Source organism: Cololabis saira, chromosome 19 (assembly GCF_033807715.1).
Source record: "Cololabis saira isolate AMF1-May2022 chromosome 19, fColSai1.1, whole genome shotgun sequence".
NCBI lineage: Eukaryota > Metazoa > Chordata > Actinopteri > Beloniformes > Belonidae > Cololabis > Cololabis saira.
In genome coordinates this window covers 28,447,322-28,465,286 of record NC_084605.1, presented here as the reverse complement: position 1 = coordinate 28,465,286, position 17,965 = coordinate 28,447,322, and the positions used below count along the sequence as shown (strand labels likewise).

Below are 17,965 nucleotides of genomic sequence, written 5' to 3'. Positions count from 1 at the left end.
TTTAGCTGTGGGTGTTGAATTGAGTGCCTGGAATCAGCCATGGCCTTTCTTGGCCTTCCAGTGTGTCCCTTTGGAAATCAGAATTGGAGCACAAGAGAGGAGGCAAACTAAAAGATGAAGAGACTGTTATTAATTCCATGAGTCTGGAATCCACCAGTCTTGGTGTCATTACTCTTTGAATATCCCAGTCCTACCTGTGGTTAAGCATGCTGGGCCATAACTCTATCTTTCACAAATTGAGAGGCTACAAATTGCATTTTTCGGATGGCCAACTGGGTGTCTTCCTCAGATATCCCAAGATGCCACACAGCCCTGATGGAGCCACCAAAATAAGGGCACATGAGAACCTGCACCCCCTGCCCCAGAGCTGTTTCTTCGCCCTCCCCGACCTCATGCATACGTGCACAAAACTCAGAGGTACTCAGTGTTGAATCCTGCAGTCGGAAACGGACAATGTTTGTTTCCACAGAAGCGATGTCCATAGCGAAGAGACAAGGGTCACAGTCAAGTAGGCCTGGAGAGAGGACAAAAAACGGCAAGTGATGAGATGAACTACACTGAGAAAGAAAGTTGCACAGATTTACAGATCCAAAAGCATGATTTACTCACCAAGAGCAAATGTTTTTGCATTGCGGTGATCCTCCTCCAGTCTTCCTACCATGTCTTGTAAAGCCATTTTTCCAGCTGCTGCGAGAACTCCAGGCTGTGTCATTGCTCCACCAAGGATCTTACGGCACCATGTAGCTTTGGATATGAAGTCTTGGGGTCCAGCAAGAATAGCCCCTCCTGGTGCACCCAGTCCCTGATACACACACAAATTAAAAGGACATAACTACCTTTACCCTTGCCCAACTCTATCTTGGTCATTGGTGTGCTATCATTTACTTTGTGTCATCTTGCCTTTTAGACCCACCTTGGACAGACAGATACCAACTGTGTGTGTGTGCTGCAGTATGGTGGATGCAGCCACCCCTTGGGCCAGGGCAGCATTCATCACTCTGGCTCCATCCATGTGAACTGACAGACCATATTGATCTGCTAAAGAGCGAACCTGAGAAATGAAAACAAATCATTCAGTCATGATCAAGCATCTGCAAGAAACTGGGCCCTTTAAGTATCACTGGTATAGAAATTACTTAAAAATGTATATTTAATTTCATCAATTTATTTAACAAGGAATGGCACTGTAATGATGAACTCAGTAAATATAAAAGAATGCAACCTTTTTTCACATTTAACCTTTGGATGTTGTAAAGTCACGCTATGGGCTGACGATGAGTTAACAACAATGTCACTGAGATCAATTGTGAGCATACGCTGAAATTATAAAAGGATAAAAAAATCAAAATAATGGCCGCTGTGTTTAGCTGATGCAGGTTTAGTACCAACTCCCAATTGCTTTGCTATGCTTCATAGCATGACTGATGAGATAGTGATAATGGCTAGCAATTAGCTGAGCTCACTGCCAATCAAAAGGTTACGTTCTGTATTATAATTTAACAGATTACTTCATATAAATCAACCTGATGTGGTACACGAAAATGTTATTAATTACTGTATAATTTCAGCAAATATGACAAAAGAGAAACAAAAAACTTACCAACTATGACTAAAATGTTATGAAGCTAATAATGCATCCCATTTAACATAATTTGGAACTGGGAATTATGTCACAATCAAGTCGACCCGGTTAAAGTTACAAAGATGGAAAAATCATGCAGGAAAGTTGAATATGGCTGTCCGTCCAATAAAACGTGTATGGCATGAATCTTTACAAAAGTCGGACCAACTGCTGCTGGGTATTGTTAGCAATGCTAATCTATAACAATGATAACACATACATTAGACAGCGTAGCAACATGCGCTTCTGGCCCGAGAATAAAATGAAACAGAACTATTAGCAGTCCTCAGGCCACATTTGTAAATAAGAACCGGTTCTTAAATTGCTTGCCTGATGAAGTAAAGGTTAAATAAATAATAATAATAAAAGTCACAAGTGTAATAAATTATTTGCTTGCCTCAGGCACATTTCCATCTACCTTCAGACAAACTATGATCATGCCACTGTTAGAAAAAACCCTCCCTCCTTCCTGCTCAGGTATTTAATTATCTTGTCTCCTTGGTTCTCTTCCTTTCGAAGATTATTGAAAAACCAGTTTCTAAACAAGTTATAAACATCCTCACACAAATAGCCTCCTTGATATAACGCTGTCTGGTTTCAAAAAGGGCCATTCCAGTGAAAGAGCAGTAAGAGCAGTGGGTCAGTCCTTTGTTCTTATTCTTCTTGACCTATCTCCTGCCTTTGAGACAATTAACCACAATTTACTGCTATCTATACTCTCAAGTATATATATCTCTATAGTATATATATATATAGTAGTATATATATATATATCTCTATACTCTCGAGCTCACTTGGGTAGCTCAGGCTCAGGACATTTTTGGTTTCAATCCTACAGTACCTTACCGGGAGTACATTCGAAGCATTATGGCAAGGGAAAACATCTTCATTATATTGCTTCTCCATAGGGGTGCCCCAAGGCTTGACACTTGGGCCCTTTCTCTTTGTGATATACACCATCTCTCTGGGCTAGATTATTCAATCCCACGGTTTTTCATATCACTGCTATGCAAATGATACACAATTGTACTTGTGATTTCTGCCAGACAATCCCACAATCTCTCCACAAATCTCAGCTTGCCTCTTTGACCGGTCTGAATGGATGAAGGATCACCGCCCCAGACGCAATTACTTTTTTTTTGTTTTTTATGGAGGCGGAATCCTTTTTTTTTCAGCAGCAGTGTGCAAGCAGGAAGTATTCTAGCATTTTGTCAGTTTTTCATAGAACAAGTAAAACGGGTTCAGTAATTAACAATTACATTGTTAACCTGTTATGTGGAATACACAAGCAGTTTGATCTTGACTTTTCCCAACATTGTATGCAGTGTCTGCAGGTTCAAAGCAGAAATCTACAGCTATAGGTTTTATGGTAGATTTTGGTTCATGATCATGGAGTGCATTAAAAAAAAAAAATTTTTATATATAAAAATGTCATGGACTGGGCATTATAGCATAAATAAAACCACTAATCATAAATATAACACACACCTCCTGCAGAAAGGCCAGAGGAAGCACACGTCCTCCCTGTATGTTGTGCGTGTTCTCCACACATAGGAGGCGTGAGCGCGGGTAACGTGGGTTTGGATAACCGTGGCAGATCTTTGACTTCAGCTGCACCAAGTCAAACGTCCCATCGGGGAGGGTGGTCACCGTGGTGGCGTGGACGCCAGCCACCTCTGCACTACCTCCCTGCTCATAGATGTGCAGATGAGACAGATCACCCACAATCATATCGTCTCCCCGGTTCCTGCAGTGCACCATCACTGCATGATGAAACGCAGGCACATTAACCACCATCCTGACCTGATAATCGTGGAATGATGCCACAGTCAAACAATAAAAGTACCACTTACCTGCAATGAGGTTACTCATGGTACCAGAAGGGACAAACAGAGCGGCTTCCATCCCAAACATGTCAGCTGCAATTTTCTGCAACTCTGCAAGAATCAAACAAAACCTTGAAGCATCATTTTACAAACAAACTTCAGTTATGACCCATTTCTTCATGCAGCATCTGTGTTGACTGAGGGTCAAAGAGGACAGAGGTCTTTTTGTGCTTCACAGATTTTAAAACTAACAAGGACTAATAGTTGAAGCGGTTATGCTTTGGTCAAAATAACACAGAAATACAGTTCAAAAGCTCCCTTTAAACCCAGTCCTCGCTCTGTTTACAGCAGTAGGTTTTAGGGGCTTAAGCAAGACACTAAACTCCAGCCCAAGTGTGTTGTGGTTTTATGCTCTCCACCTGTAAGGAGATGCAATTGCAGTAAAATGTGAAGTTGGAAGGAAATAAAAATGACCAAGCTTAAAGGAGCATGAGGCTCCTTTTAAGAAATGAGACTCTCTAGCGCCACCCTTCGCCACGACGGCCGTCGGGGGTACTGCAGCCAACAGTGAAGCTGGCACGGGAGAACCATGGATGTATTATAGAACTGGATGGTACATCGAAAATGACCGCCCATTCATTTCAATGCATTCTGCTCAGCCAGCGCATACGCCGAAAAAATTTCTGACTTCCGGGTTTACTTCAGCGTTAACGGGCCCATAGAGCATGAGCAGTTGAATCACTTCCCATGATCCTCTGGGGCCTCCCATCATGCCCCGGGGCAATGACGCGAATATTAATATAATGTGTATTAATATAATATATTAATTAATGTATATTATTACATGTATAGTATTACATATATTATTAATGTATTAATATAATATAATTACATAATATATATTAATATAATACATCCGTGGAATGCACGGACACGGCTGTGACGTCAGCCGTGACGTCACGCCCAGAAAGAGACTTTTCTTTGACTTTTCTGGCCGTTATAAAACATTTTTGACAGATATAAAGTCCATAACTTAAAAATATAGAATACAAAGATTAGTAATTGCCGGTGATTACAGCTGGAGGTGTCCTGTGAACAGTTTTAGAGGCTTCTCTTTTACTATTGCGGTCTATGGGAAAAAAGCTTTCTGGGCCACATGGGATTTTTTGTTGCAGTACCGCTGCTGGCCACTGGGAAAAATCGGCGTGCCTTCTGAGCGCGAGATTCGGGGGCTGGGGAGAACGGGGAGAACGCGCATGCAGCGTCATGTGACGTCACATCCGCAGGATAGCGCGGGAAATTCGGCCCCAGAATTGCAGCACATTTTGCAGCACACAGCCTGTTCAAGGCAACAGAGAGATACGCTAGAGGGCTCATTCGTTTTGGTTTGGAACGCTTCATCTGACATTATTACTAGAAAACTTAAAACGTATACAAATTTTTTTCATAAATCCTGCCTCAATCCTCCCTCATGCTCCTATAATAATAATATTTATTATTATTATTATTATTATTATTATTATTATTATTATTATTAATAATAATAATAATCTAATACAAGTCTGTGAAGTTACACTAGCCTGCAAATTGTACCATTGTAACATACTTATGTCTTTGTAATACTAATTTATTTCATTACTTATCTTTTATAAGCTACTCCTTGCACTTATCTCTTATTCTGCCCTTTCTTTATGTTGTTGCAAACTGTAATTTCCCCATTTTGGGACATATAAAGGACTATATATATATATATATATATATATATATATATATATATATATATATATATATATATATATATATATATATATATATATATACATACAGTGCATCCAGAAAGTATTCACAGCGCTTCACTTTTACCACATTTTGTTATGTTACAGCCTTATTCCAAAATTGATTAAATTCATTTTTCTCCTCAAAATTCTACACACAGCACCCCATATTGACAATGTGAAAACGTTTTTTCGAAAGTTTTGCAAATTTATTAAAAATAAAAAACTAAGAAATCACATGCACATAAGTATTCACAGCCTTTGCCATAAAGCGCAAAATTGAGCTAAGACGCATGCTGTTTCGACTGATCAGCCTTGAGATGTTTCTACAGATTAATTGGAGTCCACCTTTGGTAAATTCAGTTGATTGGACATGATTTGGAAAGGCACACACCTGTCTATATAAGGTCCCACAGTTGACAGTGCATGTCACAGCACAAGCCAAGCATGAAGTAAAAGGAATTGTCTGTAGACCTCCAAGACAGGATTGTCTCGAGGCACAAATCTGGGGAAGGGTACAGAAAAGTTTCTGCTGCTTTGAAGGTTCCAATGAGCACAGTGGCCTCCATCATCCGTAAATGGAAGAAGTTTGGAACCACTAGGAATCTCCCTAGAGCTGGCCGCCCGCTTAAGCTGAGCAATCGGGGGAGAAGGGCCTTAGTCAGAGAGGTGACCAAGGACCCGACGGTCACTCTGTCAGAGCTCCAGCGTTCCTCTGTGGAGAGAGGAGACCCTTCCAGAAGGACAACCATCTCTGCAGCAATCCACCAATCAGTGGCCAGACGGAAACCACTCCTTAGTAAAAGGCACATGTCAGTCTGCCTGGAGTTCGCCAAAAGGCACCTGAAGGACTCCCAGACCATGAGAAAACAAAATTCTCTGGTCTGATGAGACGAAGATTGAACTGTTTGGTGTGAATAGCAGGCGTCGTCATGTTTGGAAGAATCCAGGCACCGCTCATTACCTGGAGAACACCATCCCTACAGTGAAGCATGGTGGTGGCAGCATCATGCTGTGGGGATGTTTTTCAGCGGCAGGAACTGGGAGACTAGTCAGGATAGAGAGAAAGATGAATGCAGCCAAGTACAGAGACATCTTGGATGAAAACCTGCTCCAGAGCGCTCTTGACCTCAGACTGGGGCGACGGTTCATCTTTCAGCAGGACAACGACCCTAAGCACACAGCCAAGATTTCAAAGCAGTGGCTCCAGGACAACTCTGTGAATGTCCTTGAGTGGCCCAGCCAGAGCCCAGACCTGAATCCGATTGAAAATCTCTGGAGAGATCTGAAAATGGCTTTGCACCGACGCTTACCATCCAACCTGATGGACCTTGAGAGGTGCTGCAAAGAGGAATGGGCAAAACTGCCCAAAGATAGGGGTGCCAAGCTTGTGGCGTTATATTCAAAAAGACTTGAGGCTGTAATTGCTGCCAAAAGTGCATCAACAAAGTATTGAGCAAAGGATTTATAGCGTTTATTAGGGCCCGAGCACTTACAGTGCGAAGGCCCTATTGTATCTGTAGGAATTTTTTTTTTAATTCTTTCTTTCTACTGACGAAAGGAGGGCCTTTTCGCCCCCCTAAACGTGCCCCAAAAGTCACCACATTTTGCACGCAAGCCAGGCCTGATGAAAAATTTGATATTTAATGGTTTGCATTAATAGGCGTGCCAAAATGGCTCAACAGACTAGAAAACGTTGTGCCTCAAACCCCACAATACGGTTTGACGTACATGCACGAAAATCGGTACACACCTGTATCATGTCGCAACTTAAAGAAAAGTCTCTTGGCGCCATGGCCGAAACCGAACAGGAAGTCGGAAAATTTTGAACAATTTGACTTCATCGTCGTCATTTTGGCGAAATTTATGCCATTTCTTCAGCCGCTTCAGAGCCCGAACCGCAACGTGCACCCAGGTATGTTATACATGAAAATGTGCGTCTCCATCCTGCGACGACGCGCATTACTTTTCTCATTGAAAAGCGTTACCTTGGCGACGCTAGACGCCAAAAAGCGCGCCCCCCCTTCATCTGATTGGTCCATATTTGATAGTTCCCCAAAAGTCACCAAATTTTGCCTACAAGCCAGGGCAGGCGATAAATTTGATATTTCATGGTTTGCATTAATGGGCGTGGCAAGATGGCTCAACAGCGCCCCCTAGAATACTTTCCTCTACCATAACTTTTGAATGGTTTGACATAGAGAGTTGTGGGTGGTGTCATCGGACTCGGTTTTGAGTACTTGACCTTCATTGGCCTGAATTAGCCCCGCCCCTTCTTCTGATTGGTCGATATTTCATAGTTCCTATTTTCTGCTATAACTTTTGAATGGTTTGACATAGAAAGTCGTGGGTGGTGTCATTTCTGATATGCTTATGGGGGGCGGTGGCCATGAGTGCGAGGGCCCGTTCATCGCTGCTTGCAGCTTGTTTTTGTTGTAATTATTATTGTTATTATATATCAGTTATTTTTGACACCCAAATAGCTCAAACTATTTTCTATAATGTCCCCATCAACAACGAAACTGTGTCTAATATTTGAATATTATGTGAATGTAAAACCAGAGAAGTTCTGATCTGGTATAAAAGACAAGTAAAATATCAATTTGATAAGAATCTCTTATCAATTTTCATTGACGGTCGGGTTTATACTATTACTACTATTTTCTGATGTGCAACATATATATATATATATATATATATATATATATATATATATATATATATATATATATATATATATATATATATACACTTATAGCGTTTATATTGTTACTATTTTCCTTTGTACTATTTTAGTACTTTTTCTCTTGCTGCTGTTATAACAAAAATTATTTATATCTCCACTGTGAGACAAGTAAATTATTATTATTATTATTATTATTATTATTTTTGTTGTAATTATTATTGTTATATATCAGTTATTTTGACACCCAAATAGATCAAACTATTTTCTATAATGTCTCATAAACAACGAAACTGAATGTAAAACCAGCTAAATTCTGATCTGGTATAAAAGACAAGTAAAATATCAGTTTGGTAAGAATCTCTTATCTATTTTCTTTCTGATGATACCCACACTTTTCAGTCACTGTCTACAAAGTTAAGATCAAAGTATTGTGCTTGCGTCTCTTGCTCTGACCGTTGACAGTCGGGTCTTCCCCGACAAAGTCGCTCCCGACCTCGGCCTCCGCCATGGCCCGGCGCATCTCCGGCCCGGGTTGGGTGGACGAGTCACTGCGGAGGTCCAGCACCCGGACCCGGTCCAGGCCCGGTCCGAGGGTCCCGGGTCTCCTGGGGATGTAGCAGCCCGGCGCGGAGCTCTGTGTGGGCGAGGCTGCTGCTGCTGCTGCTGCTGCTGCTCCTGCTGCTCCTGCAGCTCCATCTCGCGCGTAAAGTAGTTTGTTAGAAGCCAGGAAGCCAAGTTTAGATGAAATCCTGCCAGAAAATGTTTTCAGATGCATGATGATAATCTTTAAGAGTTCAGGTGTCTTTGTCGGACCTTGAATCACCAGACAAGCACCTTCACTCAAGCTCAGACGTAAGCGCCTTGCTCAAGTTTCATTATTAGATCCAACAGGTAACTAAGACAAGTTGCAGTTCGTTGACTCGCCACTAGAGACCCGCCCAACAAGCGAGTCAATCTCTATTGACTCCCATGTTTTCATGTCCAACTTTGCAGCAGAAATAACGTGATGGAGATGTAAATCAAAAGAAGAAAACCAGAGCAACCTTTATAGACGTTAAAGGTCAATCTTATAGGCTATAAAAAGCCGTCTAATATATTGACTTATCTGGATCACAGAGGAGCAAAGTCACTCCTCAGTGTATGTCTCATCATAAGTTTTTTTGCACTTTCAGCATTCAGCCATACATTAATTCTCCCAGGGATGATTAAATCTGTGTTTCTCTTTACCCATTTATTCCTATGTTGTATGGTTTGAACGTGCACAAGTGTAATTATTGTGCATTATTATTGTCTCCAGGTTGGAGAAGCTGATCAGAAGTGTTGTTGGCACGAAGCTGGACCCTCTGGAGACAGTGGCAGAGAGGAGAACAGTCCACAAACTCCTGGCTATCTTGGACAATGCCAGCCACCCCCGGCACACTGTCATCAGCAGCTGGAGAAGCCGGTTCAGTAGAGGCTGCTCCTCCCCAAGTGCAGGACCAACAGACTGAGGAACTCCTTCGTCCCCCGCGCCATCAAACTGTTCAACTCCTCACTGGGGGGGAAAGAAGAACTGAAGAACAGAGGGACTGTGGGGGGTCAGTCAGTCTGACCAACAACAAACCTGACTGCAATAGCTTTGTGCAATATTACATAACACTTATTTCTTTTCTATCCATATAATTCTATTTATGGCACTGCACTTTTTATGTTTTGGTTTCTATCTTTATTTTTTATCTTTTTATCCTTATATGCGTGTTTGGTTTTGGGGGTGTTTGTAAATGACAGTGTTGTGTGAGTGAGATGGAGATGTCAATTTCCCCGAGGGAACCTCCCAAAGGGATTAATAAAGTCTGAATCCGACTCTGAATCATACTTTGCTGTTGCCGTTTGTAAGGTGCCTACGAGGTCTCCTAGCAACCAGGGCCTGTTATCTGTTTGAGGCGGTTCTTCGGGGTTCTTCCAAACGGAGGTCGGCCGGGACAGGTAACCCAGCCTGCAACCCTTGGGGCAACTCTGGCAGTGCAATGGGTTTAACCCAGCGACACGTGGGCCAGGGAATGGTGAATCCCAGCAGAGTCCTCTTCTCAGGTCTGGCACCACTGAGGTCAGATTTTTTTTAAATGCTGATGGTTGGACAGATTTGATGGGAATGAATGTAAAGTAATATCAGTCAGTTTCCCAGGTTAGCATAAGCCAGCTGAAAAGCTAAAATGAGTAACTTGTGGAGGCTGAGAGAGGGTGGGCACGTCCCAGTCGGGTGCCAGGCCTTCTCGTTCTGCCCAAATTTCCCAGAATACACTGCGAAGTACAAGAAAACAGAGGCTTACAAATCCCCTCTTCAGAAAACCTGAGTGATGTTGGGGGGGGGGTCCAGTTTATGGCCTCACACCCGTGACAGGATCTTTGTTGTGGTATGCTCCCCCCATGTAGTCTGAACCGGTACTGCTACATAGATTTGCTTTCAAATGTGAACTTGTAGTTTTCATCCCTGTTTTATCGACCAATCTGATTTAGGTTCGTTTGAGAAACATACAAATCAGGATGACTCGCCTAAAAATGTTTCATTTTCTTAATAGTCAAATAAGGGACTGCTTAATGGGATTTACCGATCTTGAATAAGAAGAAATCTTTGAAAAATGAAAGAAACTGTGACTGTGGTTCATTCATTTTAATGATAAATACTTTTTAAAATTAATTAAAAGGAAATTAACAGTTCAAAGAGGTTAACAGTCAAGGTGCGTGCAGCTGCATTAATCACATGTGACATACAGTATATCCCCAATACTACCTGTCATGACTTTTCACTAGACCCTGACTTTTTCTTTTACATGCCGAGAGGCTACAAATCGCATTTTCCGGATGGCCAACTGGGTGTCTTCCTCAGATATCCCAAGATGCCACACAGCCCTGACGGAGTTCTCAAAATGAGGGTACATGAGAACCTGCACCCCCTGCCCCAGAGCTGCTTCTTCGCCCTCCCCGACCTCACGCATACGTGCACAAAACTCGTTGGGACTCAAAGTTGAATCCTTCAGTCTGAAACGCAAGATGTTTGTTTCCACGGCAGACACATCCACGGCGAAGAGAGAAGGGTCACAGTCAAGTAGGCCTGGAGGGAGGACAAAAACTTAGTGCAAGTGATGAGATGAACTACACTGAGAAAGAAAATTGCACTGATTTACAGATCCAAAAGCATGATCTACTCACCAAGAGCAAATGTTTTTGCATTGCGGTGATCCTCCTCTAGTCTTCCTACCATGTCTTGTAAAGCCATTTTTCCAGCTGCTGCGAGAACTCCAGCCTGCCGCAATCCTCCTCCAAGGGCTTTACGGCATCGTACAGCTTTGGATATGAAGTCTTGGGGTCCAGCAAGCATGGTTCCAACTGGGGCACCCAAACCCTGACACACAAAAACACACATTAAAGTTACATATTCCACCTTTACCCTTGCCCAACTCCATCTTGGTCATTGGTGTGCTATCATTTACAGTGGGTACGGAAAGTTTCATAGCAGCCATTTGCTAAAAATCTAAAAAGTTAATTTTATTTCTCATTAATGTCCACTCAGCACCTCATCTTGACAGAAAAAAACAGAAATGTAGAAATTTTTGCAAATTTATTAAAAAAGAAAAACTGAAATATCACATTGTCACAAGTATTCAGACCCTTTGCTCAGTGTTGAGTAGAAGCCCCCTTCTGAGCGAGTACACCCATGAGTCTTCTTGGGGATCCTCTGTTCTTCCTTGCAGATCTTCTCCAGTTCTGTCAGGTTGGATGGTGAATGTTGGTGGACAGTCATTTTCAAATCTCTCCAGAGATGCTCAATTGGGTTAAGGTCAGGGCTCTGGCTGGACCAGTCAAGAATGGTCCCAGAGTTGTTCCCAAGCCACTCCTTTGTTATTTTAACTGTGTGCTTAGGGTCATTGTCTTGTTGGAAGGTGAACCGTCGGCCCAGTCTGCACTCTGGAAGAGGTTTTCTGTCAGGATATCTCTGTAATTGGCTGCATTCATCTTTCCTTCCATTGCAACGAGTCGTCCTCTCCCTACAGCTGAAAAACACCCCCATAACATGATGCTCCCACCACCATGTTTCACTGTTGGGATTGTGTTGGGCAGGTGATGAGCAGTGCCTGCTTTTCTCTACACATACTGCCTAGAATTAACGCCAAAGTTCAATCTTGGTCTCATCAGACCACAGAATCTCATTTCTCATACTCTGGGAGTCATTCGTGTGTTTTTGGCAAACTCTGGCTTTCATACGTCTTGCTCTGAGGAAAGGCTTCCGTCGGGCCGCTCTGCCATAAAGACCCGACTGGTGCAGGGCTGGAGTGAGGGTTGACTTCGTGGACCTTTCTCCCATCTCCCTACTGCATCTCTGGAGCTCAGCCACTTGATCTTTGGGTTCTTCTTTTCCTCTCTCACCAAGACTCTTCTCCCACGATTGCTCAGGCTGGACAGCCAGGTCTAGGAAGAGTTCTGGTCGTCCCAAACTTCTTCCATTTAAGGATTATGGAGGCCACTGTGCTCTTGGGAACCTTGAGTACTGGAGACATTCTTTTATAACCAGAGGTGGACAGAGTACTCGATCCCAGTACTTGAGTAAGAGTACAAATACTACTGGTCAAAATTTACTCCGTTACAAGTAAAAGTAGCTCAGTCAAAATATTACTCGAGTAAGAGTAGAAAAGTACTCGCTTTTAAAGGTACTTAAGTATCCAAAAGTAAATGCTTTTAAATTTACTTTAAGTAAAAGTAAGAGTAAGAGTAAATTTCTTATTTTCCACATCAGTAAATTACTATATTTTTTCTAAATTAATTTAAGGATCTTTTAACTCTTGTTTCTGAGAATTAACTCTTTGAAACCAGCTGCACTGATGTGCTGCTTTTAGAACCACAATGTTATATAAAACCTGCAGAAACACCAAAAACAAATCAAATGAATGGGATCATAAGAGGACAGAAGATGATGCAGAGTTTATTAACAATCATGAACTGAAACCAAATGAACCTGCACCATCCAACTAAGTCTGGATCCCCCTCAAAGACCACTGCTTTACAAAAAACGACATCTCTGCTTTCAATAACTCAATGTTGAAGTCACTTAACTTTACAGGAAGGACATCTACCAGTACAATATAGCAATATAGAGCATAACAAACTGTCCTTTGACAAAAACAGCTTGTGTCCAATAGGATTTTAGGGAAGAAGAAAAAAGAGCAGACCTGAAAGTAACGAGTACTTTTCAGCCTTCCTAGAAATTTACTCGAGTAAAAGTAAAAATATTTGTCTTGGAAATGTATTCAAGTAAGAGTAATAAGTACCAAAGAAATCGAATACTCAAGTAAAGTACAAATCCTCTGGATATGTACTTAAGTACAGTACTCAAGTAAATTTACTCCGTTACTGTCCACCACTGTTTATAACCTTGGCCAGATCTGTGCCTTGCCACAATTCTGTCTCTGAGCTCTTGGGCAGTTCTTTTGACCTCATGATTCTGAATGCTCTGACATGCTCTGTGAGCTGTAAGGTCTTATATAGACAGGTGTGTGCCTTTCCTAATCAAGTCCAATCAGTTTAATTAAACGCATCTGGACTCCAATGAAGGAGCAGAATCATCTCAAGGAGGATCAGAAGAAATGGACAGCATGTGAGTTAAATATGAGTGTCACAGCAGGGTCAGAATACTTAAGACCATGTGATGTTTCATTTTTCTTTTTTAATAAATTTGCAAACATTTCTACATTTCTGTTTTTTTTTCTGTCAAGATGGGGTGCTGAGTGTACATTAATGGGAAATAAAATTAACTTTTTTGATTTTAGCAAATGGCTGCAATGAAATAAAGAGGGAACATTTAAAGGGGTCTGAATACTTTCCGTACCCACTGTACTACATGTCATCGTGCCTGTTAGACCCACCTTGGACAGGCAGACACTGACTGTGTGTGTGTGCTGCAGTATGGTGGATGGAGGCACCCCTTGGGCCAGAGCAGCATTCATCACTCTGGCTCCATCCATGTGAACTGACAGACCATATTGATCTGCTACAGAGCGAACCTGAGAAATGAAAACAAATCATTCAGTCATGATCAAACCTCTGCAAGAAGCTGACTCATACTTCCTTGAAGTGTTTGCACACACACCTCCTGCAGGAAGGGCAGAGGAAGCACACGTCCTCCCTGTATGTTGTGCGTGTTCTCCACACATACGAGGCGTGAGCGCGGGTAGTGGGGGTCTGGGTAACCGTGGCGGATCTTTGACTCCAGCTGCACCAAGTCAAATGTCCCGTCGGGGAGGGTGGTCACCGTGGTGGCGTGGACGCCAGCCAGCTGGGTCAACAAAATAAATACACACTGAGCCCTTCCAAGATAAAAAGGGCTTCAGTAGATGGATCTCTAGCACACTCACCTGTGCACTACCTCCCTGCTCATAGATGTGCAGATGAGACAGATCGCCCACAATCATCTCATCACCTCGCTCTCTGCAGTGCACCATCACTGCATGATGAAAGGCAGGCACATTAACCACCTTTCTGAGCTGATAATCTTGAAATGATGCCATAATCAAACAATAAAAGCCCCACTAACCTGCAATGAGGTTACTCATGGTACCAGAAGGGACAAACAGAGCGGCCTCCATCCCAAACATGTCAGCTGCAATTTTCTGCAACTCTGTATGAATCAGGCAAAAACTGTAAACGTCAGCTCGTATTTCACAAACAAAACTGCAGCAATGAGCCATTTCTTCATGCAGCATCTCTTTAACTGAGGGTCAAAGGACAGAGGTCTCTATGTGTTTTACAGGACTTTAACGATAACATAAACCTTTACTCATATAGTTTTAGTATTAACTTATGTCTGCTCTTCCTTTGATGGACAATGTTCACCAACACAAAAATCTGCATACTTTTATGAACTCTCAAGGAAGTATCTGTGACATGCTTTGGTCAAAATGCCACAGAGATAAAACTCCTTTCAAACCCAGTCTTAAGTCTCTGTTCCCGGCAGCATGTTTGGGGGGATGATCGACTAGTAGGTAAAATATTTGATGTATATTTGAATCAAGGGCGTAGGTTTGGTCTCAACATTGGTAGGGACGATATAACAGATTAACCTGCATGTACTTTTTGCTGGGGACGGGACATTAATAAGACCAAACAGATTGGGTAAACGGGGGTCAGGGCTACATTTGTCACAAATATGAACCTAATTAATTGATAGGCTAAATGATCAATGCAAAATAAATCTGTATTGACTTATACTAACTTTCATGTGTATTGGTTCACCTGATACACGGTTCGATTCAAACCTTCGTTTTCAAAAACTATTAAAGAAACATTTCGAAAACTTCCAGAATATTCCAGGATTTTATTAGATATTTAAATTGCAATATTTGAACATAACTTAAATTATATTAACATACACAATAAATACAAACTTATTAATAATCTCTTAACTACTACTTAACCTATATATGGAACTACATGTTAGCCTACATTGTCCTTCACCACAAAAGTAATGCATTAATTTAATTGGTTGTCTCTTTCACCTTCTTTTCCCTTATTTTCATCTCTAAAATGCATCAGTGGGTTGAGCAATTATGGAAAAAATGGTCAAGTCATCAGCCAATCAAACGTGCGTTTGAGGGAAAAAAAATGGACCGGCAAATTCAGCAAGTGAAAAGGGGTAAATGTAAGTCTGAACATAATGAAAATAATTCACTTAATAATGGTAGGGTCAATTCTACCCTTACAACATTTGGGAAGACAATCTAAATTACCTTTATATCGGAACTCATTATATAATGCAAATAAGGTTGCTTAAAAGTTGGTGGGGACAATTTGAGCCTCCTGAAAAGTTGGTAGTGTTATGTCCCTACCGTCCCTATGCAAACCTACACCCTTGATTTGAATACATAAAAAGGGAGTGTAGACTTGGTCATGACCCGCTTAGCCAGTGGCCATCATCATTTCTTCATCAGTCAGTGTCAGGTTACTGATTTCACCATGAATCAATATTTGAAAGGGAATATTTTACTACAAATGTTCACCATGAGCTCCTCCAATGTGGATCAGCTGAAGAAGCCAGAAGTTATGTCTAACTTTGATTGACATGAGTTGGCTGTGCTCCAGTCGGAGGTCTGTTTGTTCCGTCCACCTGCAATGTGGCACCGAGCACTAAGAAAAAGAGGCTGCAAAACTTTCTTTTTTTTTTATTTATAACTCAGATGTACCAGCAACAGGTCAGAAGCCTATAAGCCAGTTTTCTCACCATTGTTTAAAGAGGCTGCAAAACTACTCTTTGGAAAACGTATGGGTGACGTCATGAAGGGATTGTCCAACAAGTCTGTGTTTATAGCAAACGGAGCACGATGTGAAGATGGGTGGAGTTAAAGATAAGGACGCTTAATAATAATAATAATAATAATAATAATAATAATAATAACAACAATAATAATGATCTGTGGTCTGTGATGTCACAGACCCTGTAAATCTGAACCACTCACTGGATAACGATAAAACTATAAACTCTACTTGAACATACATTTTTTTGTTATTTTTTTATTACATATATCACTACATATACATATACTACATATACATGTAGCATATTTTACATAAACATATTTAAAATTTTTCAAATAACAAAATAACATATTTGAACCATTTTTCAGATTTTTTCAGTTATTATATAGAGATATTGACAGATATTGTCTGAAAAATGGTTCAAATATGTTATTTTGTTATTTGAAAAATTTTAAATTTGTTTTGTTGAAGAGAAAATATGTTTCTCTATTTTTCTTATTTTTGTGACGGGGGATATATATTGTTTTTCGGCACTACCTTGTTCTCTATAGCTGATATAACATGAATTACTCCTATGTGGGATCAATAAAGTTCTTATTTTTGCCGTCTGAGAAAATTAAATATATTATATTTGGTGCCTAACTGTTTCCCAAGTATATTAGTGCGCGTGTGAATGAATAAATGAGACGTAAAACGTACATTTCTTTGTAGAAAGGCGCTTTATGAAAATAAGTAAATTTACTTGTATTAGTTTACGGCGCAGTCTTGCCACATCCAATATGGCGGCGACGTTGACGTATCGCAGCAGCTCCATGGGGCGGATATGGATAGATGTCTATGGCTGTGACCATATATATATATATATATATATATATATATATATATATATGAAATGAGCTGGGATAGGCTCCAGCAGACCCCCGTGACCCCGCAAGGGATAAAGCGGGTATAGATAATGGATGGATGGATGGATGGATGGATATATATATACGTATATATATATGTGTATATATATATATATATATATATATATATATATAAATAAATAAATAAATAAAGGCCTTTATATACATCTATGGCTGTGACTCTGTTTGTAGCGAGTGACAGATGCAGTCGCGCGTCTACACTGTCAGGGGTGTGACTTTGATTGACAGCTCATGAAACAATCAGATTGGATGAAGAATGACAGACAACACGCTGATTGGCCACGGGCGCAGAGAGCTGCGCCCGGAGGAGAAGCTTTGAGTAACCAATTAGAGACCAGCATGAAGTCACATGGAAGAAAAGTTTAAGAACATGCAATACACACTCATTTGGCCGGCGTCCCTCGCCATTGAAACCTATGTATTTCGGTCTGCACAAAAAACAATTCTGAATAAACCCAGTATGGGATGGGATGGGAAGGCTTGAAAAATTGAGTCAGACACATTTTATGAGTGCACAGATGTGATAATTACTTTTTTATTACGTAATGTATGTGTACTGTGTGTGTGTGTGTGTGTGTGTGTGTGTGTATATATATATATATATATATATATATATATATATATATATATATATATATATATATATATATATATATTTATTTTTATTTATTTTTTTTTTCCCCCTGTAATTTTAATGGACCGCCACTGCTTTCAATCCAAGAAAAAATATTCTCTAATCAAAATTGTGTGTTGCGTGTGCATGTTCTGTGATTTTAAAACAATAAACTGTAATGACTGGCTCTGACCGTTCACCGTGGGGTCCTCCCCCATGACGTCGTCCCCCACCT

At 40.9% G+C, this 17,965-nt stretch overlaps 2 protein-coding genes across 2 annotated transcripts in view; both read right to left on the bottom strand.

Moving 5' to 3' along the window:
* Positions 1–140: 140 nt before the first annotated feature.
* On the bottom strand, positions 141–10,316 carry LOC133419114 (uncharacterized). Its single transcript, XM_061708126.1, has 8 exons — positions 10,280–10,316; positions 10,110–10,188; positions 8,362–8,513; positions 3,475–3,558; positions 3,110–3,384; positions 914–1,051; positions 610–802; positions 141–514 (listed from the first exon to the last, which is right to left on the bottom strand). The coding sequence occupies exons 1-8, from the start codon at positions 10,314–10,316 to the stop codon at positions 201–203; spliced, it is 1,272 nt and encodes a 423-aa protein (XP_061564110.1). The 3' UTR covers positions 141–200.
* Positions 10,317–10,556: 240 nt separating this feature from the next.
* The window catches only part of tha1 (threonine aldolase 1), a 7,739-nt gene continuing 330 nt past the window's right edge, over positions 10,557–17,965 (bottom strand). The window contains exons 1-7 of the mRNA XM_061708853.1: positions 17,924–17,965; positions 14,474–14,557; positions 14,295–14,383; positions 14,030–14,215; positions 13,806–13,943; positions 11,098–11,290; positions 10,557–10,999 (exon numbers count right to left, since the gene is read on the bottom strand). The exon at positions 17,924–17,965 is cut by the window's right edge and continues 330 nt beyond it. Of these exons, the coding sequence (XP_061564837.1) occupies positions 10,695–10,999; positions 11,098–11,290; positions 13,806–13,943; positions 14,030–14,215; positions 14,295–14,383; positions 14,474–14,557; positions 17,924–17,965 (1,037 nt within the window). The 3' untranslated portion in view covers positions 10,557–10,694. The remainder of the gene's footprint in view (positions 11,000–11,097; positions 11,291–13,805; positions 13,944–14,029; positions 14,216–14,294; positions 14,384–14,473; positions 14,558–17,923) is intronic.

Bases quoted from the DNA above. Each gene is read 5' to 3' on its own strand.
- LOC133419114 (XM_061708126.1), bottom strand. From the start codon at position 10,316: ATGGGGGGAGCATACCACAACAAAGATCCTGTCACGG. The intron at 10,189-10,279 runs GTGTGAGGCCAT...TGTACTTCGCAG, and splicing joins CAACAAAGATCCTGTCACGG to TGTATTCTGGGAAATTTGGG. The intron at 8,514-10,109 runs GTTACTCATTTT...CTACATCCCCAG, and splicing joins CCCTCTCTCAGCCTCCACAA to GAGACCCGGGACCCTCGGAC.